This window comes from Anabrus simplex, chromosome 1, assembly GCF_040414725.1.
Source record: "Anabrus simplex isolate iqAnaSimp1 chromosome 1, ASM4041472v1, whole genome shotgun sequence".
In the NCBI taxonomy this organism is placed as follows: Eukaryota; Metazoa; Arthropoda; class Insecta; order Orthoptera; family Tettigoniidae; genus Anabrus; species Anabrus simplex.
Window position 1 is genome coordinate 1,336,385,738 of NC_090265.1, and position 22,841 is coordinate 1,336,408,578.

The 22,841-nt window shown below is 42.9% G+C and overlaps 2 protein-coding genes across 2 annotated transcripts in view; both read left to right on the forward strand.

The window, feature by feature from the left end:
- The window catches only part of LOC136858871 (uncharacterized), a 58,033-nt gene extending 50,494 nt beyond the window's left edge, over window positions 1-7,539 (forward strand). The window contains exon 4 of the mRNA XM_068225756.1: window positions 6,373-7,539. Within this exon, the coding sequence (XP_068081857.1) occupies window positions 6,373-7,539 (1,167 nt within the window). The remainder of the gene's footprint in view (window positions 1-6,372) is intronic.
- An 8,760-nt stretch (window positions 7,540-16,299) lies between these two features.
- The window catches only part of LOC136858887 (tetra-peptide repeat homeobox protein 1-like), a 67,641-nt gene continuing 61,099 nt past the window's right edge, over window positions 16,300-22,841 (forward strand). The window contains exon 1 of the mRNA XM_068225757.1: window positions 16,300-16,458. Within this exon, the coding sequence (XP_068081858.1) occupies window positions 16,300-16,458 (159 nt within the window). The remainder of the gene's footprint in view (window positions 16,459-22,841) is intronic.

Below are 22,841 nucleotides of genomic sequence, written 5' to 3' on the forward strand. Positions count from 1 at the left end.
TCTAGCGCCTCAAGGGCAGTGTCCTGGAGCGTCAGACTCTGGGTCGGGGGATACAAATCGGGAGGATGACCAGTAACTCGCCCAGGCGGCTTTACCTGCTATGCTAAACAAGGGGCTTGGAGGGGGGGAAGGGAAGATTGGAAGTGGTAGACAAGGTAGGGCGGAGGGAGCAACCGTGACCTTACCTTAGGTACCGTCCCGGTATTTGCCTGGAGGAGACGTGGGAAACCACGGAAAACCACTTCCAGGATGGCTGAGGTGAGAATAGAACCCACCTCTACTCAGTTGACCTCCCGAGGTTGAGTGGACCCCGTTCCAGTCCTCGTACCACTTTTCAAATTTCGTGGCAGAGCCGGGAATCGAACCCGGGCCTCCGGGGGTGGCAGCTAATCACACTAACCACTACACCACAAAGGCGGACCATTAACAGTGTTCATCTGAGAAAAAAATATTCAGAATCTCATCTTAAAACTACCGTTACAAACTAGAAACAAAAAATGAAACAAAATAATCTAATATAAGCCCTATAAAATAATATTCTTGATCATATCTTAAAACTATCGTTCGTTCGTAATCAGTTTTTCCTCCAGGGTCGATTTTTCCCTCGGACTCAGCGAGGGATCACACCTCTACCGCCTCAAGGGCAGTGTCCTGGAGCTTCAGACTCTGGGTCTGGGGATACAACTGGGGAGGATGACCAGTACCTCGTCCAGGCGGCCTCACCTGCTATGCTGAACAGGGGCCTTGCGGGGGGATGGGAGGTTGGGAAAGGATAGACAAGGATGAGGGAAGGAAGCGGCCGTGGCCTTGAGTTAGGTACCATCCCTGCATTTGACTGGAGGAGAAGTGGGAAACCACGGAAAACCACTTCCAGGATGGCTGAGGAGGGAATCGAACCCCCCTCTACTCAGTTGACCTCCCGAGGCTGAGTGGACCCCGTCCCAGCCCTCGTACTACTTTTCAAATTTCGTGGCAGAGCAGGGAATCGAACCCGGGCCTCTGGGGGTGGCAGCTAATCACACTAACCACTACACCACAGATGCTGACTTAAAACTATCGTTACAAATTAAAACCGATTGGCACAATATAACACAAGCACAGGAAACGTACATTCGCTCCACAAGATTCATTCAGCCTGACGACACACATCGAGGAGATACTCACGGCAAAACGACTTAAAGGAATTTAAGCTTTTCATGGCTCTAATAGTATGTGCAACAAAGGAACGGCTAATTGCTGCTGACCTGCTGAAAGGGATAGCAAGTGTACTGCCGGAGCGTGTGTTATGCTGGTGGAAAGAGGATAGGAAATTGAATTGTGAAGATAAGTAGTGTGGGATAATCTCGTTAAGATTAATATTGCCACGTGGAGGCTTCTATATTGTTTAAATATTAGTAGGAAAAATTAACGATAATAAGGGGTAACATGAACATCATAGCGTAAGAAGGTAATCTTAATACAAAAGTTCATAACTCGTTGTAATCGGTTTAGTTGTTCTCTCGTGGCATCAGTTAATACTAAGGCACAGTAGGAAAATATAGGGAGGATAAGAGTATTTATAAGCCTAATATACTCCTATTATAATGGAGTCAGAACGTTAAAACATTGGCCCAGAAAAAAAAAAAAAACAATTCCACTACGCGCAGTCTTACCAAAGATAATACAACGAAGCTTTCGTCAGAAGCCGCGATAGCTTGTATTTATACCAATAATTGGTAGTCGTAGTGTAGCTATATAAAAAAGGAAGGTATAAGAAAAAGAAATAATCATACACTAATGAGGGGGTGGGGGATCGAAATAGGGGCTCAAGCAAAGCAGCGCAAATACACAAGCGTAAACATTGGTACGTTCACTCAGTAAGGAACATTGCTTCAAAAGCGTCCGAATCCTTGGCTAAATGGTTAGCGTGCTGGCCTTTGGTCACAGGGGTCCCAGGTTCGATTCCCGGCAAGGTCGGGAATTTTAACCGTGATAGCTTAATTCCGCTGGCACGGGGCTAGGTGTATGTGCCTTCTTCATCCTCATCACGACGAGCAGGTCGCCTACGTGCGTCCAATCGAAAGATCTGCATTTGGCGCTCCCGGTACTAAAAGCCATACGACATTTCATTGCTTCGAAGGTGACGACATGTAGTTTTCACGAGCTTAAAAAGTGTCCTGAAAGTCTAGATTAAGTGTTACAATTAAAGGGGAATTTCGAGAAGTTAAGGAAGTGAAGATACATAATCAATCAATAAAGCTAGATCAGTTGAATATATTTTACTGATTGGCAGTATGCTAGTGTTGCCGGACCCACAGTGTAGGGGTAGCGTGACCGCCTCTTACCCGGAGGTCTCGGGTTCGATTTTCGCCTTGGTCAGGGATTTTTACCTGGATCTGAGGGCTGGTTCGAGGTCCACTCAGCCTACGCGATTACAATTGAGGAGCTATCTGACGGTGAGATGGCGGCCCCGAACTAGAAAGCCAAGAATATCGGCCGGGAGGATTCGTGTACTGACCACACGACACCTCATAATCTTCAGGCCTTCGGACTGAGCAGCGGTCACTTGGTAGGCCATGGCCCTTCGAGGCTGTTGCACCAAGGGTTTCGGTTTGGTATCCTAGTGTTAGTGATTGCACTAACACGTCCAAGATTTCCGATGATGGAAGGATAGGAAAGGGCTAGGATTGGGAAGGTAGTGGCCGTGACGTTAATTAACGTACAACACCAGCATTTGCTTGGAGTAAAAATGGGAAACCACGGAGAAACACCTTCAGGGCTACCGACGGTGGGATTCGAATTGACAGTATGCGAAGGGCCAGATAAAAATAAAGAATTATTTATGAGGATTAACTGGGAGTTGTTACGGCCAGGATCGGCTGCTTGGCTAAAGACACAGCTTAGAGGCCACCGCTTCAGATGACCCGGATTCGATTCTCATCTGTCCGGGGATTTTAACTCCACATGGTTAATTATCCTTGCTGGAGACCGGATGTTTGTGAGTGTGCAAATACACATCTTAATCTACACACACTGCTAACCAACACAGAAACACGCAGTAGCGATTATCGTCAGGAAGGGTATCTGCCCGTTAAACTCAGCCAAATCTACACGAAGTGCTGACTCCAAAAACCTGGGGAAAATGCCAGGAGTAAGAAATTGTCCGGATCAATGAGGGTCAGAATTAATTCAGATGGTATAGGTAGGCCTATAGCGAATGGTATAAATGAGGTGCATTTGAATCATGTAATTTGGAACAAAATACGTCTACCTACATTAATAATAATAATAATAATAATAATAATAATAATAATAATAATAATAATAATAATAATAATAATAATAATAATAATAATAAATTGCATGAATGTATAAGATGCTGAAAGTTCAAATTCAATTTTACTATTGTCCCCAACAATGTGTTGACAGAAATATGAAGGACGTAAGGATATATAAGTGATAAATAAAGGAAAGTCACTGTACAATTATTATTATTATTATTATTATTATTATTATTATTATTATTATTATTATTATTATTATTATTATTATTATTATTATTATTATTATTATTATTATTATTATTTGTGTTGTGGTGTTAATGGCAGCCTACGCATGGGACGATAATCCCCTAATTGCAAGTTGCTTTACGTCGCACCGCCACAGATAGGTCTTTTGGCGACGATGACATAGGAAAGGCCTAGGAATGGAAAAGAAGTGGCCGTGGCCTAAATTAAGACACAGCCCCAACATTTGCCTGGTGTGAAAATAGGAAACCACGGAAATCATTTTCAGGGTTGCTGACAGTGGGATTCGAACTCACTATCTTCCTATTCTTCTTCTTCTTATTCTTATTCTTATTATTATCTTAGGATTGTTCAATAAATCCAGAGGAAATAGAAATATAACTGCATAACTTATTGAATGTATTTTTGCTCTTTAATTTGAAAACAGCTATAGGCCTGGATGATTGTTTGTTAACATCATTATCTAACACGGTCTATTATATTGATAATATGCATTTATCGTTGAACTTTTCTTAAAATTGAACTTGAACTCATTGGAATTTGTTCGTGCAGCGAAGTGCACGAGTTCCACTGATAGATGATAGGGTAGAGAAAATTTCGTCGTACTTTTTTTTTAAATCGGTTTTACGTCTCACTGACACAGATACGTCTTATGGCGACGATGGGACAGGAAAGGCCTAGGAGTGGGAAGGAAGCGGCCGTGGTCTTAATTAAAGTACAGCATTTGCCTGATGTGAAAATGGTAAACCACGGAAAACCATCTTCAGGGCTGTCGACAGTGGCGTTCGAACCCACTATCTCCCGGATGGAAGCTCACAGCTGCGCGCCCCTAACCGCATGGCCAACTCGCCCAGTTCGTTGTATTTCAGAGACAAACGAGGGAATACATGACACTTCTGATTTCTCACTCTGAATGACCAGTACAGTAAACGTACGCGTACAGTGAAGGAAGACAGATTTGGAATACCGGCGTCGATTTGTGAAAAGAGGGGTTGTATGGTAGACTAAAGGTGGGCTTTGGGTGCTGAAATGGGGTTAAACAGTGGGGAAAATGTTCGCTTAAAGTTAAGGTCAGAAAAACCAGGAGTTCATGAAATTAACCAGTTAAGAGGTACTATGGTGAATATCATCTTCTATTACCTCAGCTGAAAGCAGATATGGGACATTTTGTTCAAATACTTTCGAATGGAAATTTTAGTATTCCATTTCATTAGAGGGAAAATGGAACATCGATTAACTAAGAACTGGAGTAACTTTCATCAGCGGACGACTCCAACAGAAGAACGACTTGCATAAATAATAATAATGTTATTGGCTTTTACGGTTTTCGGAGACGCCGAGCTGCCGGAATTTAGTCCGGCAGGAGTTCTTTTACGTACCAGTAAATCTATCGACACGAGGCTGACGTATTTGAGCACCTTTAAATACCACCGGACTGAGCCAGGATCGAACCTGCTAAGTCGGAGTCAGAAGGCCAGCGCCTCAACCGCCTGAGCCACTCAACCCGACACTACACTAAGATATTCATTATTATTTATAATTCCAATAGTTGCTTCTAACTGATTAATTTGTAGTCGTATTTAATTCAAACGGAAATTAATTTGACGTTCATCAGTTCTTCATCAATGATAATCAAACGAAACTAGAAATTGAGGACGTTATTTGCAAACCAATTAAAATATATAATAATTTGTTTCTATTTCTCCCCTAATTTTACTGGGTTTTCTTCATAATGAAGTACAAAGCAACTACGATAACAAAATATGTACAAGCTTTCCGGTTCTCCCTGAAAGGTTGAAGTCGCCTAGAAACTGTTCCAATCCATGTTTCCAAATCCATCGTCAGAGCTATAGCAGAAAGGAAGACAACAATACACACGCAGGAGATGACAAAGCATTCCTATCAATCTTGCATAGGAAACCAGAATGAATGTTCTATTCCGGCAAACTGACTCAGGTTTACCTACGCCATAATGCTGATGCCAGGTGCTTCTTTGCACACTTCCATGTGGGTACGTCAGACATATTCTCGCGCAGGTCCATGCTGCAATCTAAATCTGCCTCCAACGTATGCATTCCCGTAAGGTCAACGTGCCACACGTAACGTCTTGATGATAGGTAGTAAGTGGCAGTAATGAAACCAAAGAGAACACTATTAAAGTAGCTGAGTAAACCTAATTAATGAGTATTTTACGACAGAGATTCCAGTGGACTGAATCCAACCCTCGGTAATTACTTAGCTAATAACGAGCAAGGCTCCGTTAATATTATGACTCCTCATGACCACGGTTTGCTGCACAGTCGACAGCCGGAACAACAATACCGTACTTAGTCGACCTGGATTTGTATCACGTCTATAACGTAACGTCAAATCTTTTTTCTATGCTTATAGCTGTCGTATCATAGTTTGCAGTTCAGCAGTAACGAGTCTGGCTTTTACCTGGGGCTCCGAGATCGATTCTCGGCCAGGTCAGGAATTTTTGTCTGAATTCGAGAACTGGTTCGAAGTTCACTCAGACTCCGTGAAAACAATTCACTAGCTATTTGACAGTGAGATAGTTGTATTAGTTCATGAAAACCCAGAATAACGGCCGAGAGAACTCGTCACGCTAAGTTCCACCTCGTAATATGAAGGCCTTCGGATTGAGCAGTGGTCGCTTGGCTGGCCAAGGTCCATCATGACTGTAGTGCCATAAGGTCTATTCGAGTAAGAAGAAAATATTTTTGCTTTCGATTTTCAATAATTTTCTGTACAGAAAAGATGATAATATGTTTTTTGTGACTCCTGAAAGATGCCATTATGTATTTTGTTACGTTATTGCTGAGCCCCTTCGCCCTGTATTGACAACTTCTTTCCGATTTTACAGCTCATCTTGGTCCTACTGACGGCCGCCGTGTGCCTGGCCGAGGAGAAGAGTGACTCGCAAGTGGACGGGAAGGTGGAAGAGTTAGAGGACAAGACTCAGAATAAGCGTGGTCTAGAGAGTCTGGGTTATGGAAGCGGGCTACTTGGAGGAGATCACGGGCTGTCTTTTGGGGGCGGATATGGAGGAGCTCACAGTCTGTCTACGGGCGGCGCCGACCACGGCAAGGTCAAATCTATCACCATTCACCAGAAAGTTGGTGTTCCAGTACCTCAACCTTACCCTGTTCACATCCCTGTACAGAAGGAGGTACCCTATCCTGTGGAGAAACCCGTACCAGTCCCTGTGAAGGTCCCTGTTGACAGACCTTACCCTGTACCAGTCCCAGTAGAGAAGCCCGTTCCTTACACGGTAGAGAAACCAGTGCCTTACCCCGTCAAAGTGCCCGTAGACAAACCATACACTGTGCACGTTCCTGTTGAGAAACACGTGCCTTATCCCGTACATGTAAAGGTACCTGTCCCACAGCCTTACAATGTCTACGTCCCCAAGCCTTATCCTGTGGTCGTAGAAAAGAAGGTGCCCCAACCATACCCCGTGGAGATAAAAGTCCCGGTTCCACAGCCATACCCTGTCCATGTGAAGGTACCAGTCCATGTCCCAGTAGAAAGGCCAATCCCTGTTCATGTGAAGGTGCCCGTTGATAGGCCAATCGCTGTACATGTACCCAAGCCCTACCCAGTACCAGTTGAGAAGCATGTACCCGTCCCGGTAGAGAAAGAGGTGCCTTACCCAGTGAAAGTACCTGTAGACAGGCCATACCCTGTACATGTCATCAAGCCTTACCCTGTCCCTGTAGAGAAGAAGGTACCTTACCCTGTGGAGAAAGAAGTACCTTACCCTGTCGAAAAAGAAGTCCCCTACCCTGTGAAGGTACCAGTAGATAGACCTGTTCCTGTACATGTTATCAAGCCCTACCCAGTTCCTGTGGAAAAGAAGGTTCCTTATCCTGTGGAGAAGGAGGTGCCCTACCCTGTGAAGGTTCCAGTGGAGAAGCCAGTACCCTACCCCGTTGAGAAGCCAGTTCCATACCCAGTAAAGGTACCCGTTCCAGTGCCTGTTAAGGTCCACCATCACAGTGAATCAGGACATGGAGGTCATTATGCCTAACATTATGTGTGAATATCATTACACATCGCCATATTCTCCTATCACGACTGACATTGTATGTGTGTACTGTAGTGCGTTGTAGTTCTACAGATTATAGAATAAAATATTATCATACTTAATGATGTGTACCTCTCTTTCGTCATTCTGACCTTTTTAAAACAATTTAGGATATAATATTTGTTAATATTTAATCAAAAATTATTTATAAATGCAGTAGAATAAATCCAAGTTCTTCAATGAAACGTAGATGAGAAAGCTCGTGCATTTCTTAAGTATCCACAACCAATTGTGAGAAAAAATGGAATGATATTGACTCCAACTGTATCGTTTACAAGAGATAGGTTTACTGAATATCCAGGTTTAATGTTTCTTTTCTTCAGTTACATTAGGTTATACTACAGTTCTGTACTGAAAACTAGCAGTACGGTAATGAAGCAATTTACTGAACCTTTCGAGGGTATTCTTCTTTTGTACACAAACGATCTTCAGTAATTCTCCTCGATGGAAACCAGCAACGACTTACTATTGGCGTAACAACAATGGATAAAGTAAAAAATGATCAAAACAAGTGAATCTCGGTGTGGCAATCGTCTATAAAATGAATTCCGTCTGGATGATATGGGCATGTGAAATATAGACGAAGGACTCTGCTAGAATATTTAGCAGAGGAAAACCAAAAGTGCACCCATCTTCAAGAGCATATGAAACAAAGTGGCGTTATAGATTAAATGACAATCAGAGCAGCATGAACAAGGAACAAATGAAATGGCGTATGGCTTTTAGTGCCGGGAGTGTCTGAGGACATGTTCGGCTCGCCAAGTGCAGGTCTTTTGATTTGACTCCCGTGGGCGACCTGTGGGTCGTTATTAGAGTGAAATGACGATGAAGACGACACTAACGACGAAATTAACCAATGATGGTTATTGTTCCGAGGTCTCTGTGGAACAGCAGAAGTGAAAGAAGGTGCGGGCTGGAATAGGTCTCAACTACAGAATTAAAGTTAATTTAAAACTTTAACAAAGGTTATATTTTCTTTTCAAAATCAACAAATAACAGATAACAACATTCAACAATTTCCACTAGGTGAAATAACAACGAAAGGTAGGTACAAAATAATTTTTCCCGTTCAGGGGTTTTTACTAGGTTTTGGGCTTCGAGCCCCACAATCACAATCGTTGAGCGATTAGCCCAACTTTACCAAGGTACAAAAATGAACAAAGCGGCAGAAAACCCCATCATGCCAAGGAGCACTTGCTCCTAATGACAATGTTAAGGAAAAGATCAGACCCGCTCTCAATTTTACAAGCCTATCAAAGGCTACAACAAACTTCACTTCTATCTGCCCTTAAGGCGCACAAGGAAACAGGGGTAATTAATACCCAACCTACGGGGCCTTCGCATGAAGATAACAAAACATCAAGTTAAGTTACTGGCCCAAAGCAAAGGGGATGGAGGCGTAAATTTGCACTCCTAACTCTACATATTAAAACCTAGGTGGCTCTAGGCCGATATACAGGGGCTAGTCCCAAGCTAAGGAGGTGACTCGTCTGAAAGATTTAAACACTTTAAGGAAAAGTAAAAACGGTTAGAAAAGCGTAGTCACCTCAATTTCAAAATTAAGGGGAGTTCGAGAGGGTGAAGCACTCTCTATCCCCGAATTACAGTTCAAGAAATAGTAGTTTTTACATAGTCAGAAAAAGGGATTTACATTTTAAGGAGATGGATTACATATTAAAGGTTTCGAACCTTCTCCGAGAGTTAAACTGCTGAGCTAGCGAAAAAAATAAAGAAGTTAAAAGGCCATTACCTTGTAGAAGAGTCGCTGACCGAAGAACGAGGCGCTTCCCGCCCCCCGCTACATATTCACACACACAGAGTAGATGTTATACTAGTGGCCCCGAGACAAGAGAATCAGCAGTTTTTATACCCTCGTGGAAATTCGAGGCCTTTCAAGAATGAGTAGACACACCCACCCGACCTTATTGATAGACTAAGCATTACACATGGAAATTTGAAGAAGAAAGCTATGATTGGTGGAAAATTAATTACAGAATTTCGGGATTGGCTGAGTTCAAAACTGGCGGAAAGAAAGGATTAATATTGCCAACCCACAAACCACAGAACAAAATTTAGTAGAGGCAAAACTTAAGCATACAAAATTTCTGCAAGGGAGTTCATTCCATTGCACCAGAGTGCGTTATCATACTTTTTGGTAGAGACATCTGTTAGAGAATGTCCAAACTTCTTGATACGGAGCAAACAAATACAAATCGAAATAGACACAGTTCAGAACACTTCAAAATTACAAAATTTACAGTAGTGACATTTTCTGAATAACCGTTGAGTTAATACAGATTTTCAAGTTCAGAGTTTCTCCTGTAGAGGAGTTTCAATTGGCGCAAGATTTGAACTCGCGTCGCGGAGGTGTACCGCCCGGTACAGTTACAATTCCCGACCCTACCGGGAATCGAACCCGGGACTCCTGTGACCAAAGGCCAGCACGCTATCCATTTAGCCATGGAACCGGACATGAACAAGGAATATTCGCATGAGTGATCCCACATAATGTAAGAATAGTACGGAAGAAGAAGGTTCTGCAAATAGACAGGGTACATTCCTTATTCGAATTTCAGCCGATCTACTTCAATTTTACTGTCAAAACAATTGCTTTAATGCACTACATTAGAGGTACTCCAATGAAATACTGTAGACCATTTACAAACAGGGGGCAGATGGCAGCGGTGTTATCCGACTGTACTTCGGTAAACGCAGTATTATTTACTTATTTATTTATTTACTAGCAAATAGACCCGTGCTTCGTTACGGTATACGGATATGTAAGTAAATTACTGTACATGCAGTGAATAAGTTTTTTTTAAATTCCACGTCTCTTAGCGTTATCCGAGAAACAGCATAGGACAGTCGCATACGTCGTTTCCAATGTAAAGTGCGAATCTCGGAGTTGTGACGATAATGGCAGATTCATTTCCTACTGCCATTCGCAATCGAATTGGGAATTTTCATTATAATGGCGGACCCCATTACCTGCTGCGTGGTCACGATCGATCTAGGGAGTTTTTGTTGCAATGGCAGGACCCATTTCCTACTTCCAGAGAGATAACAATTGAGGAATTTTTATTATAATGGTAGGCACCTTCCCTACTGCCAGTAAAATTGAGTTGTGCTGTTATCTGTATAATAACAGGCCCCTTTTCCTAATGCCAGTCAGTTTACTGCCAGTCACACTGAGTCGTTGAGTTTCCATAATAATAGCAGGCCACTATGCCTAACGTCAGTCACTTTTATATGGGTAAATTTGTTTATAGTGGCGGGCACCCTTGCCTACTGCCAAACACAATTGGGTAAAGGAATTTTGAAAAAATTGCATGCTCCCTAGCATTCTGCCAGTCAAATCGAGAAGGAAATTATTCATTACAATGGTACACAGGAGTTGGAGAAGGACCCCATTCATACTGCCAGTCAAAGTCGATGTAGGGAGTGCTGATTACAATAGCAGATGCTCTCCTGCTGAGAGTCATTATCGATTTGTAAAGTATTAATTACAAAGGTACACACATCCTTTCTAGATCGCTTCAAATCGACTTCAGTGAATAAATATAGATCGACATAAGAAAGTATGTGCATTAAAGATTAACTGCTCTAAACGGTACATCATATCGACAAACGGATTATAAGATAAGACGCCGCATATACCGGTCTAAACGGCTGGTCGTATGAAATGTTCTCGTATCTCGTCTATTTATGAGTAAGATTGAGTTAGAAACGTTGAATAGGGTGAAATATGGGTAAGGATTTTGAACAGTGCACTAATTTTCGGATACTTATGTGACAGCTACAAACATTGTATTTAGATCACATACGACAGTCATCACTGTCATCACTGGGTGGGTCAATGTTCGTGTAGACCTTGATGATCCTTTCCTATAAGGGATACAATCATCAATTATACGTGTAGAAAGCACAAAATTTACTTAAAATCCAGAAATAGAGCCAAATTTAACATATAAGGGATAGAGATACGACAAGAAATCACAGGACCAAAATTGTAGATCACTCCAAATTGAACCGAGATTGTGCCATCCGTTTTGTGATACGACTTACCGATTCGCCACTAAATACCTCGAAAGGAAGGTCTGAACCGTCATTAAAATTGCTTCCATATTTCAATATTTTTTTTGGGGGGGGGGGCGGTAAAAATGAAAGAAAATTAAGATCTCGTAATTTTTCCGTCGGTTACAGGCTAAAAGCTATAATTTTGTGATATGTCAATTTTCTAGTTCGTCTGGCAGATTGTGCCGCCATCTTGATTTGGAAGGAGGGGGTTGAAGGTTAGGACTTTCAGGAAACTTTTCAGCCCATGAAACCTATAGGTTATCGTTTTGTATAAATATACCCGACTGCGTTCTTGTGCTGAGCCCAAAATTTGAGACTCCCAGCGAAGCCCCCTTTAGGGTATTTTAAAAAATATGGATTTTTGTAGGGATCCTGAAGTCATTAGCTTCTCTGGAACCAAGTTTTAAGTTTCTAAGATCCCTGGAAGTGCCTCATTAATTCACGTCTATTTTAATTTTTACACCTTAATTTATATTCATACAGTATATGTAGATCGTTCCAAACCGACCTTCATTTGTTAATATAGATTACATTTCATCCCCCGTCCCTAGGGGTTCTAGGGGCGTCTTTCCCCCACAGTATTTTTCCACATAGTAGATAATATTTGTACGCCCCCTACGCCAAAGCGGGCCGAACTTGTTCTTGAAAAATATCCGGAGTGTCACTATTCATCTCAGCAACTCAGAAAGGTATGAATTCGACACTATTTCGATTTTTTAAAATATATCACTAATCCCTGGCCCCCTACCCCAAAGGGGGCTGAAGTTGGACTTCAAAAAAAAAATCTAGAGTGTCACTATACATATCAGCGACCCCAAAATCAATGATTCGACACTATTTTCGATTATTTTTATATATCACTCTCACCTCGACCCCCATCACGAAGGGAGCTGAACTTGGACTTTAAAAATCGGGAGTGTTACTATTCGTCTCAACGAACCCGAAAACTATGTATTCAGGTGCATATTCGTTCATCAGCCGAAATATTAATGTCGCAGTGTTTAGGCTTCTTAGTTTTCCAGTCTTCAGTCAGGAGATGGTGGTGATAATTATTGTTAAAACAAGAAGTTCAACTACGCAAGCATCTTCTAACACCAATCGGAGGGAAAATGGTAGAAGTGCGACACTTCGAAAAATGAAGGTATCGGTAAAAGAAAGGAAGGTCAACGAAGGGCAAGGAAATGAAAGATCCCTAGACATTCGAAAACCTAATACCATCGGGGTCGGAAAAGAGCAAGAGTTGACCGAGGGATGGCGGATAGGAAAGATTAAACACAAGCAAGTGCTAGACTCAGCTAGGGGAACCGTAGACTCCAACCCACGCTCCAAAGTTGAGAGCCCCATGGTCCCTCTTTTAGTTGCAGGGGATACCGTGAATGATATTGTATCGCCTCCACTCATAGGGGAGTCAGCCAGAAGATAAGGGGAGACGTGTGTCCCAAACTTCAAAGTAAATATCATTGCCGTCTGAAGTTTCATTGTTTGTTCCACAGTTGCATCGATTAGTATAACAGTAACTGGAAAAGTACTTTGTAGATTTTTTTTTTCCAAGTTGCTTTCCGTCACAGATAGGTCTTAACGGCGACCATAGGATGGGGAAAGTTCTAGGAGTGGGAAGTAAGCGTCCGTGGCTTTAATTAAGGTACAGCCCCAGCATTTGCCTGGCGTGAAAATGGAAAACCGCGGAAAGCCATCTTCAGGGCTGCCGACAGTGAGGTTCGAACCCACTATCTCCCGACTATTGGATACTGGCCGCACTTAAGCGACTGCAGCTACCGAGCTCGGTCCCTTGTGGAAGAATGGATTGTAAGGGTGGTGTTCCGCACTTCTTCTATGAGGTAGTAGTGGTAAAGTTCCGGCTGCGTGGTTGAGTGGCCAGTGGCTTGGCCGTCGGGCCTCGGGAACTATCCCACTGGATAGCGGTATTTTAATCGTTATAAGTTAATTCGCCTTGTTCGGGGACTGGCTGTTTGTGCTGTCCTTATTAATTCCGAAACTCATGCACCATAAGACGTTGTGTCTAACAAGGTAAAAAATACAGGGATGATAATTTACTACTCAGCTAATTTTATGAAGCCAGCATATTTAAAAATGGTGTACACTCACGCGCGCGTGAAATATAAATCCAAAACAAATGTATGTAATGGATTGCATTCCAACGAAGAAATGTGATGCAGGCAATATTAAATCAGAAAATTAAATCTTAAAGGAAGTAGATGAAGATTGTTACCGAGAGGAGCAGAATAATTAACGAAGGCAAAAGTTAGGAGAACATAAAAATGCAGTCTAGCACAAGCAAGGCCTTTCTCAAGGAAAGACATTTGCTCACTTCGAACATTGATATCGACTACACGTCCGACTCGTTGGCTGAACAGTCAGCGTACTAGCCTTCGGTTCAGAGGGTCCCGGGTTCGATTCCCGGCCGGGTCGGGGATTTTAACCTTAATTGGTTAATTCCTACGGCAAGGGTCTGGGTGTATGTGTTGTCTTCATCATCATTTCATCCTCATCATGACGCGCAGGTCGCCTACGGATGTCAAATAGAAAGACCTGCACCTGGCGAGCCGAACCCGTCCTGGGATATCCCGGCACTAAAAGCCATACGACATTTCATTTCATCGACTACATATTGGGAAGATGTTTTTGAAGGATTTTGTCTGGAGCATTGCATTGTATGGTAGTAAAATACGGACAATAACTTACTCAGTGCAAAAGAAAATGGCAGCTTTTAAAATGTAGGTCGGATCGCAAAAGGAGAGATAATCTAGTTGATGAGAGGGGAGTGGTTTGGAGAAATTATACTAGAAGAGATAATATGATAGGACACATCTTGATACACTCAAGACCTGTTCACATAGTATTTTAAGGGAATATCGGCGTTAAGAACAGCAGGGATAGATCAAGGTATCCATATGCATATAACGTAGGTTAGAATAGATAAAAGAAAGTTAAGCACCCAGAAGGTATGGTACAGTATTATCTCGTTGCGGTATACATGCATACCATTGATGTGTGAGTAAATGATCAGATTTACAAGGCTCTGTAATATGTAGAACGCCCACCAGAGTGCATTCGTGATGGCACCGTCCTGTTGTTCATACGTTGTTACCAGTCAGACTGTTAAGCAAGACGTGCAGAGAGGACTACGTACAGTACGAAGCACCCGCAATGCCTCGCAGACGCATATCCACCAACTGACAGCATTTGACAGAGGCCGTATTGTAGGACTGCATGAGGCTAGCTGGTCGTATCGTGCAGTTACCAGGCATGTGGGCCACTCAGATGTCACAGTGGCCCGTTAACTTATTGGACTCTGTGGGGATTGCAGAAACAGTATTTAGACGATGTCTACGGTTAAACAATGCCTAAGCATGGCTGCCGCATTGCAGAGACGTAATTTATCACTTAGACACTGTCTAAAACCGATGTTCAACCGGTCATGTTTAAACACTGCCGAGAGCACTGTTTAACCTCAAATGAGAGGAGTGAATCACAATCAAAGGTTATGTACCATGAAACATGTAATTTGTATTATCATGTTGAGACGATTCCGGGAAGAAAGGTTAGTCCGACGGCCTCTCTGTGGGTCGCGCGCTGCTAAATCGCAGCAATTCGTTTTACATGCACGGGAGGTAATCATAAAATAAGGTTTCGCTTTACGAGACACTTGTTTCTTGAGATTGACAAAGTGACAGTCCGGTAACTCAACTTGAATACAGTTCTTGGCAATCGACATATTTTATTATTGTGTACATGGGTTCAATTTCCACGGAATTATAGGTCACTTCGACTACATACACATCAGAATTACGTGTCCCGATCGTCTGAGGGCTGTCACATACATCAACCGGGAGGGATTCATTTATAGTTACTGCCAAGTACACACACATAATAGTGAAAACTAAAAAGTAAGTTGTATGGGATTTTTATATATATAATCGTATACGTCTTCGGCAACTATCAGATAGGAAAAGGCAAGTGGTGGTGATTATCATTTAAAGAGGACTGGGGAAGAAGAGCCGTGGCCATAATAACAGCCCTAGTATTTGCCTGGTGTAAAAATACGGAAACTACGGAGAACAATCTTCAGGGCTGCCGATGATGCGTTTCGAACCTGCGATCTCCAGAATGCAAGCTACATCTATATGACCCGTACAACACACTCGGTTATATATTACTATTGCTTCATCTTCCCTTCGTCGAAGCTACCGTATTTATGAGTAGATTACACTCACTGTAACAACTCTATAATGAAAGCTACACTTCCCCGTACGGTGGCGTGTCGCTTTAGTGTCGATAATATATTATTTAATTTCCACCGAAAGCGATACTTTTTATCTGTGGGCAAGTAATGCTCAGCCATATTTGAGTAATGTGTAGGCAAACAAACAGCTGACTGGCGTTCGGCGCGCGCATCGACGAATTTCATTGGTTGCGACAAGCAAAGAGTCGCATGAAAGATACTTCTGTCTCCATTTTCAAACCAAAATTGAAACTTTAAGGGATGTCTAGTTAAACATCGACTGAACATTGTTTATGCAAGGGAAGATCGTGAACGATTTAGACGTTGTTTAGGTAGACGATGTCTACGGCTTAAAACTAGTCATCGTTTCTGCGATCGGCCCTATGGGTACACGAGGTCACCCAATCACGTCGTGCAGCTTCAGGTCGACCAAGAAACACCACCCCGAGGTACGACCGTCGTACGGTGCGCCAAGCATGCAGGATCCCACAACTTCGGCACTCGCCATCCGCGAACATGTACTGGAGACTCTACAACATCCTGTGAGTTCCCTCAAAGTGTCTCGACGACTCGCATCCGCCAGATTGAGGTCCTACTGCCCCATGCGTCGGTTGCCATTGACACCAGAACAGCAATGCCTGCGTTTAGAGTTGTGCCTTCATGGTCTGTACGGAAATGACTTTGCTTTGCTTTGTTATACCGTATTTAGTTCTCATGTGATTTTTCATAGCTTCTGACAGTAGGTCAATTATTTTATAATAGGTGTTGATGTCTGTACTGTGGAGGATCTGTAGCAGTAACTTCACAACCAGGACGTCATCAAAGAAGAACATCGATGTCAGAGCGAGGAAGAAGGAGGTTGATGGTTGTATGGAACATAAGCTTTCACGATGCCTTGTGTGAACCGGGCGAGTTGGCCGTGCGTGTAGAGGCGCGGGGCTGTGAGCTTGCATCCGGGAGATAGTAGGTTCGAATCCCACTATCGGCAGCCCTGAAAATGGTTTTCCGTGGTTTCCCATTTTCACACCAGGCAAATGCTGGGGCTGTACCTTAATTAAGGCCACGGCCGCTTCCTTCCAACTCATAGGCCTTTCCTATCCCATCGTCGCCATAAGACCTATCTGTGTCGGTGCGACGTAAAGCCCCTAGCAAAAAACGATGCCTTGTATTTTAGCATGCTCTAAATACCCTTCGCCAAGTAGATAATCTTTAGTCACTGGCATTTCAAGGGCTTCATTGAGTGACCGGAGACCTTATAACGCAGCACACTTTTATTCCATGTGCGGCCGGGCGAGTTGGCCGTGCGGTTAGGGTCGCGCAACTGTGAGCTTGCATCCGGGAGATAATGGGTTCGAGCCCCACTGTCGGCAGCCCTGAAGATGGTTTTCCGTGGTTTCCCATTTTCACACCAGGCCAATGCTGGGGCTGTACCTTAATTAAGGGCACGGCCGCTTCCTTCCCACTCCTACGCCTTTCCTATCCGATCATCGCCCTAAGACTTATCTCTGTCGGTGCGACGTAAAAGCAAGTTGTTAAAATGTATTCCAAGTAGACAAGCATCACACTGAAATTCTTTTGGCACAAAATGTTGCATCTGCCCCTCCAGAACGTGTTTCCGGGATAAACTCGCTTTGGCTAATTTTGTGAATTTTAGCATGAGCCGATTTATTTGTAGCACAAATTACTAAAATTAAACTTGTCCTGTCGGCAGTGTGAAACTCATATGGTGACTATTCGATCCACTGATGTGCCCGCTGTTATCTACCAGCTGCGATAAATAAACACTAGCGCCACTTTACATAACTGCAATCGTACTTTGAACATGCAATATTCACATCTAGTAAATTATTTATACGGAGCCCAAGCACTTACGTAAATATTTGATTTAATGGTATACCGAGACATAGGAGACTAACTCGCAAAGAAAATATCGAACACAACCGCCTGATTTCGTCTTCCATCTATATAGTTCTAAATGGCCCAGACAAGGTAAGTATTATTCGGTGCCAGTTCAGGACAAGGTTCAGAGCGTCCAAACGGTAGCATCGTAGTGACTTGCATGTGTCCTAATGTTGTCACGCAATAATAAAACGCTTGTTCATAGCAACTGGCATCATATTCTCCGCCATTTAAAGATTTTCAAATTTTGGACACAAATACGACCACCTGAATACTTAACCTCCACCAGCCTAGTGGTCATGCTTACTACAGCGTCAAGTCCCTATGGTCTGATACCATGGTTAGCTGGTTCGAGTCCTGTTGGTGAAAAAATGGTGGAGAGATGACGTTGAATGACATTAGTAGACGAATAAGTTTGAGCTCAAACTTTGCAACATTTTTGTAACGCCACTCTTTTGTCGGTAATCACCCAGAACAAATCTAACAGCTTATTTTTTTGGATTGGAGCAAATATTCGTTTATAGGTAGGGGAATTAGGGATTGGAACAATTTACGACGGGCGATGTTCAATAAATTTCCAAATTCTTTGCAATAATTTAGAAAAAGGCTAGAAAAACAACAGATAGGGAATCAGCCAACTGAGCGACTGCCCTAAATGCAGATCAATGTTGATTGATTGATTGATTGATTGATTGATTGATTGATTGATTGATTGATTGATTGATTGATTGATTGATTGATTGATTGATTGATTGGTTGATTGATTGATTGATTGATTGATTGAAATTTTCACCATGAGAATGTTGGCCGTAGAAGAGTTTATGGTACCGTAACTTATACAATTGCGAATCACGAGATTGCTTGCCGAAAGCTTGTATTCAATTGCAAACCTATCCGCAGTGTTCATAAGGAGCGAGGGCATATGGCGCGGTTGATGCTGATTCGTCTGGCAGATGGAGACGTTGAGCCTTGGTGTTATTGGACACCGGGTTTCTCTCTCCCCTTACCACATTTTCATCACCACCTCACACCCAGACGAGTAGGTCGCTAATTGCCCTCAAGTACCTTGGTACTTCAACATTCCTTATGAGTCAACGGATGAAGACGACCACCGACCTCGTTTCTAAATTATTTACAACATATTGATCCTCAGTCCTTACGTTCCATTGAGATTTTTTTTTTTTTTTTTTTTTTTGCAAGTTGCTTTACGTCGCACCGACACCGACAGGTCTTATGGCGACGATGGGATAGGAAAGGGCTAGAAGTGGGAAGGAAGCGACCGTGGTCTTATTTAAGGTACAGCCCCAGCATTTACCTGGTGTGAAAATGGGAAACCAGGACTGCCGACAGTGGGGCTCGAACCCACTATCTCCCGAATACTGGATACTGGCCGCACTTAAGCGATTGCAGCTATCGATCTCGGTCCATTGAGATGTACCAGAATGCAGTGTTCCTGTATTCTTTGGGAACTTCAAAACCTGATATTCTGCGAGTATAACATTGTTTTGATGCCATGAGTTAAAAATATATATTTGAGATTTATTCTCATCTGACACTCGCACGTGAACATTACAGAAAAGTTTACAAAATTTGAAGATAAAGCCTCAGTCCAAAAATACATAACATGTTACTCACTACATTGGTATTAGACGTACTGTAGGCTACTTACTCAAAATATTTTTGCATTTAGATAAGACGGCACTATTGTTTAACGAGGACATGCGAAGTGAGCAGCGGAGATGTCAGTGGACCAAGTACAGTCGTCATATGAGTCTCGTATTACCGACAGGACACAATGAATTTTAGGGAATTAGTAAGTGTTACAAATTCAGGAACAATATGCAAGCAATTACATTCAAATAAACAAACGAACAATACAATAAATTAAAGTCCACGGAACATTAGAGAGAAAGGAACCACTGTATCACCAATGACTGACCGACTGACAAAATGAGCAGTTATAGATTTACCGCACTGCTGTACCAGGCGACAGAACTATACTAGACTTAACTAAAGTTGGCGTCTGACAGGTAAGGTTGGAGGGAGGAGCATTGCACGTGCCATTTCATGATGTTGCCACATTCAAGAATTCTTTTCTACATGCTCTTACCCCTCGCTTACGGCTCATTTGTTCCCTCCTTCATTCTGACCGCTGTGATCTGCTGTAGACTACCTGGCCAGGTGGTGTCGTCCCATTTGCGATCACTCTTATACAAACAATCAGGTTCTTATCAGTGACAGTGACAGGTTTGGCAACTCCCAGCAAGCCGCGCTGCCCTGAAGTTTTATCTCCATGGCAACCGCAGTCGCCCCACCCTCGTTTCCATGGCTACCACACAGCCACTCCATTTATCCCGCCCCGGCAGGCAGTAAACGGACCTCCCGCTAAGAAATGTCACAGGCCAACTCTTATTATTAGCAGTATAGCAGAACAGATCACCAGGCGTAAACAAGCAGTCGTTCCTGACATGGTCGAGTGCAACTCATTTGTGTGCGCTAAGAGCAACTGGTTAACGGTCCTGTATTGTGTGTACGTTATCTGGTAAATCTGTACCTGCACATACATACATACATACATACGTTTTCCCTCACTCAAGGTTAAGATGGAACAGTCCGTCATCTTATGAGAATGGATTTTTTTTTTTTTTTTTTTTTTTTTGCTAGTTGCTTTACGTCGCACCGACACAAATAGGTCTTATGGCGACGATGGGACAGGAAAGGCCTAGGAATGGGAAGGAAGCGGCCGTGGCCTTAATTAAGGTACAGCATTTGCCTGGTGTGAAAATAAGAATGGAAATTCATTCGGGAAAAGGAATATAGGTATGATATTACAAATACGATGTCAGTAACAGTCAAATCGACAACTATATTAATTGGGACATTAATTACAGAATGAAACTAAGCAGAAATGGAATAATGGTATCGCCTAGATGTTTCACATCGATATTAGCAAATGATATGATGCCATAGTCAGAACGGATTTACTTAGTGAGGTACGTATAAGATTGGAACAACCTACTTAGTGCCAAGCGGGCAATACTGGGAACTGCCAATGGTTGATTTCAAACCCTATTATTATTTTACCAAGCTCGCTAGCTGCAGTCGCTTAAGTGCGGCCAGTACCCAGTATTCGGGAGATAGTAGGTTCGAACCCCACTGTAGGCAGCCCTGAAAATGGTTTCCCGTGGTTTTCCATTTTCACACCAGGCAAATACTGGGGTTGTACCTTAATTAAGGCCACGGCCACTTTCTTCCCACTCCTAGCCCTTCCCTATCCCATCGTCGCCATAAGACCTATCTGTGTCGGTGCGACGTAAAGCAACTAGCACAGTATTATTATTTACCAGGAAGAACGCCGAGTTAGCGCTACCCGTCTAATGCGCGCCTTTGCGTTAGTAAGCCTTCTTTACGAACGCACAGTAGTAGGATGGTATTTGCTATAATTGCTGCCAACATATCGGCAGTGTCTGGCATGTTCAGCAACGACGAATACACACACAGCATTTTAGTGTAATTTATGGAGAATCTGGTCGGAATGCAGCCGAAGCTCGCAGACGGTATATGCAGGAGTTTTCAAATAGCCGCCTGCCTTCTATACACGTATTTTGCCGAAAAGAGTGACAATAATGAGCTAATGGGTCGTTCAAGGCACATTCTGCTTAAATACAACTCTTTGGCGGAGGAGAATGTCTGTACATATCTGTACGTATATAAATCAATGAGTAAGTGAACTTGTCTGCGGGCCGATGACCTAGATGTCAGGCCCCCTTATACAACAAGCAAGCAAGAACTTGTCTGCGTCTTTGGCGTACAGTATTTACACAGACACCCTGTTACGTAACAGGTGTAGTACAATGGCTGCTATTTGTTTCACATCCAAAATACGGTATAGCACATTGTAGCGCTCCTTTGTAAACCATTGATTAGGCATCCCATTCATCACTAGTGCATACGGAACTCATACGTAGAAAATAAGAGGCTAGAGAGCCAATTGGTATTTAATATTTTGAGTTATAAATAAGTAACTGTATTTAACAATAAACATTATATTAAATCAATATTCTTTCTTAAGTTGCTAGCCATCTGTGATTCGGGGAGTAGGGTGGATATATATTGTATTCATTAATTCCAATCGCTAGACCACAATGATGGTCACTGGATAGAATTCTTTGTCTAGTTGATGGGACAGTTTCGAATACATCTATTTGAAGAGTTATGTATGTTATTAAAGTTTTCACTACATCTTCCTGTATCTCTCCCTTCGCTTCCTAACTCAACACTGGTCCGATAGAACTGTGATGCATTAGAAAACATCTTACGAGAAAGGTCTCGGAGCAAGTAGTGTGTATGACTGTATTAACGAAGGCTCCTAATTCAATACCCGGTAACGATCTGATGGACGATTTCTCTACATTGTTTCACGCCTTTCGTTTCTCTCGTGCAACAGTACTCGCGCTATAAAGTGAGATTTCACTATATCCGGCACATAAACAATGCGTGCCGGCTGCTTCCTCCCTCCCACTAAAACCAGTGCACTTCCCGCGTTATCTGCAGAGCTTCCAACTCGTCATTACTGCCTTAACAGGAAGAAGTTCGATGAGGATCCCTCTACTTTCTCAGGAAGTGAAACAAGGGCACATCCACTATCGACCGTGATCTGTTCCTGAGTACGAACAAACTTAGGCTAGATAATTGCAGACCGGGCGAGTTAGCCCTGCGGTTAGGGGTGCGCAGCTATGAGCTTGCATCCGGGAGATAGTGGGTTCGAACCCCACTGTCGACAAACCTGAAGATGGTTTTCCGTGGTTTCACATTTTCACGCCAGGCAAATGCTGGGGATGTACCTCAATTAAGGCCACGGCCTTTTCCTTTCCAGTTACATGCCTTTCCTATCCCGTCGTCACCATAAGACCTATCTGTGTCGGTGGGACGTAAAGCAAGTTGAAAGAAAATGATAATTGCAGATACCCGTGCTCCAAGGTTATCAAACATCCTCTTGAAATCCGGGAGCACCTGGATTTGAAAT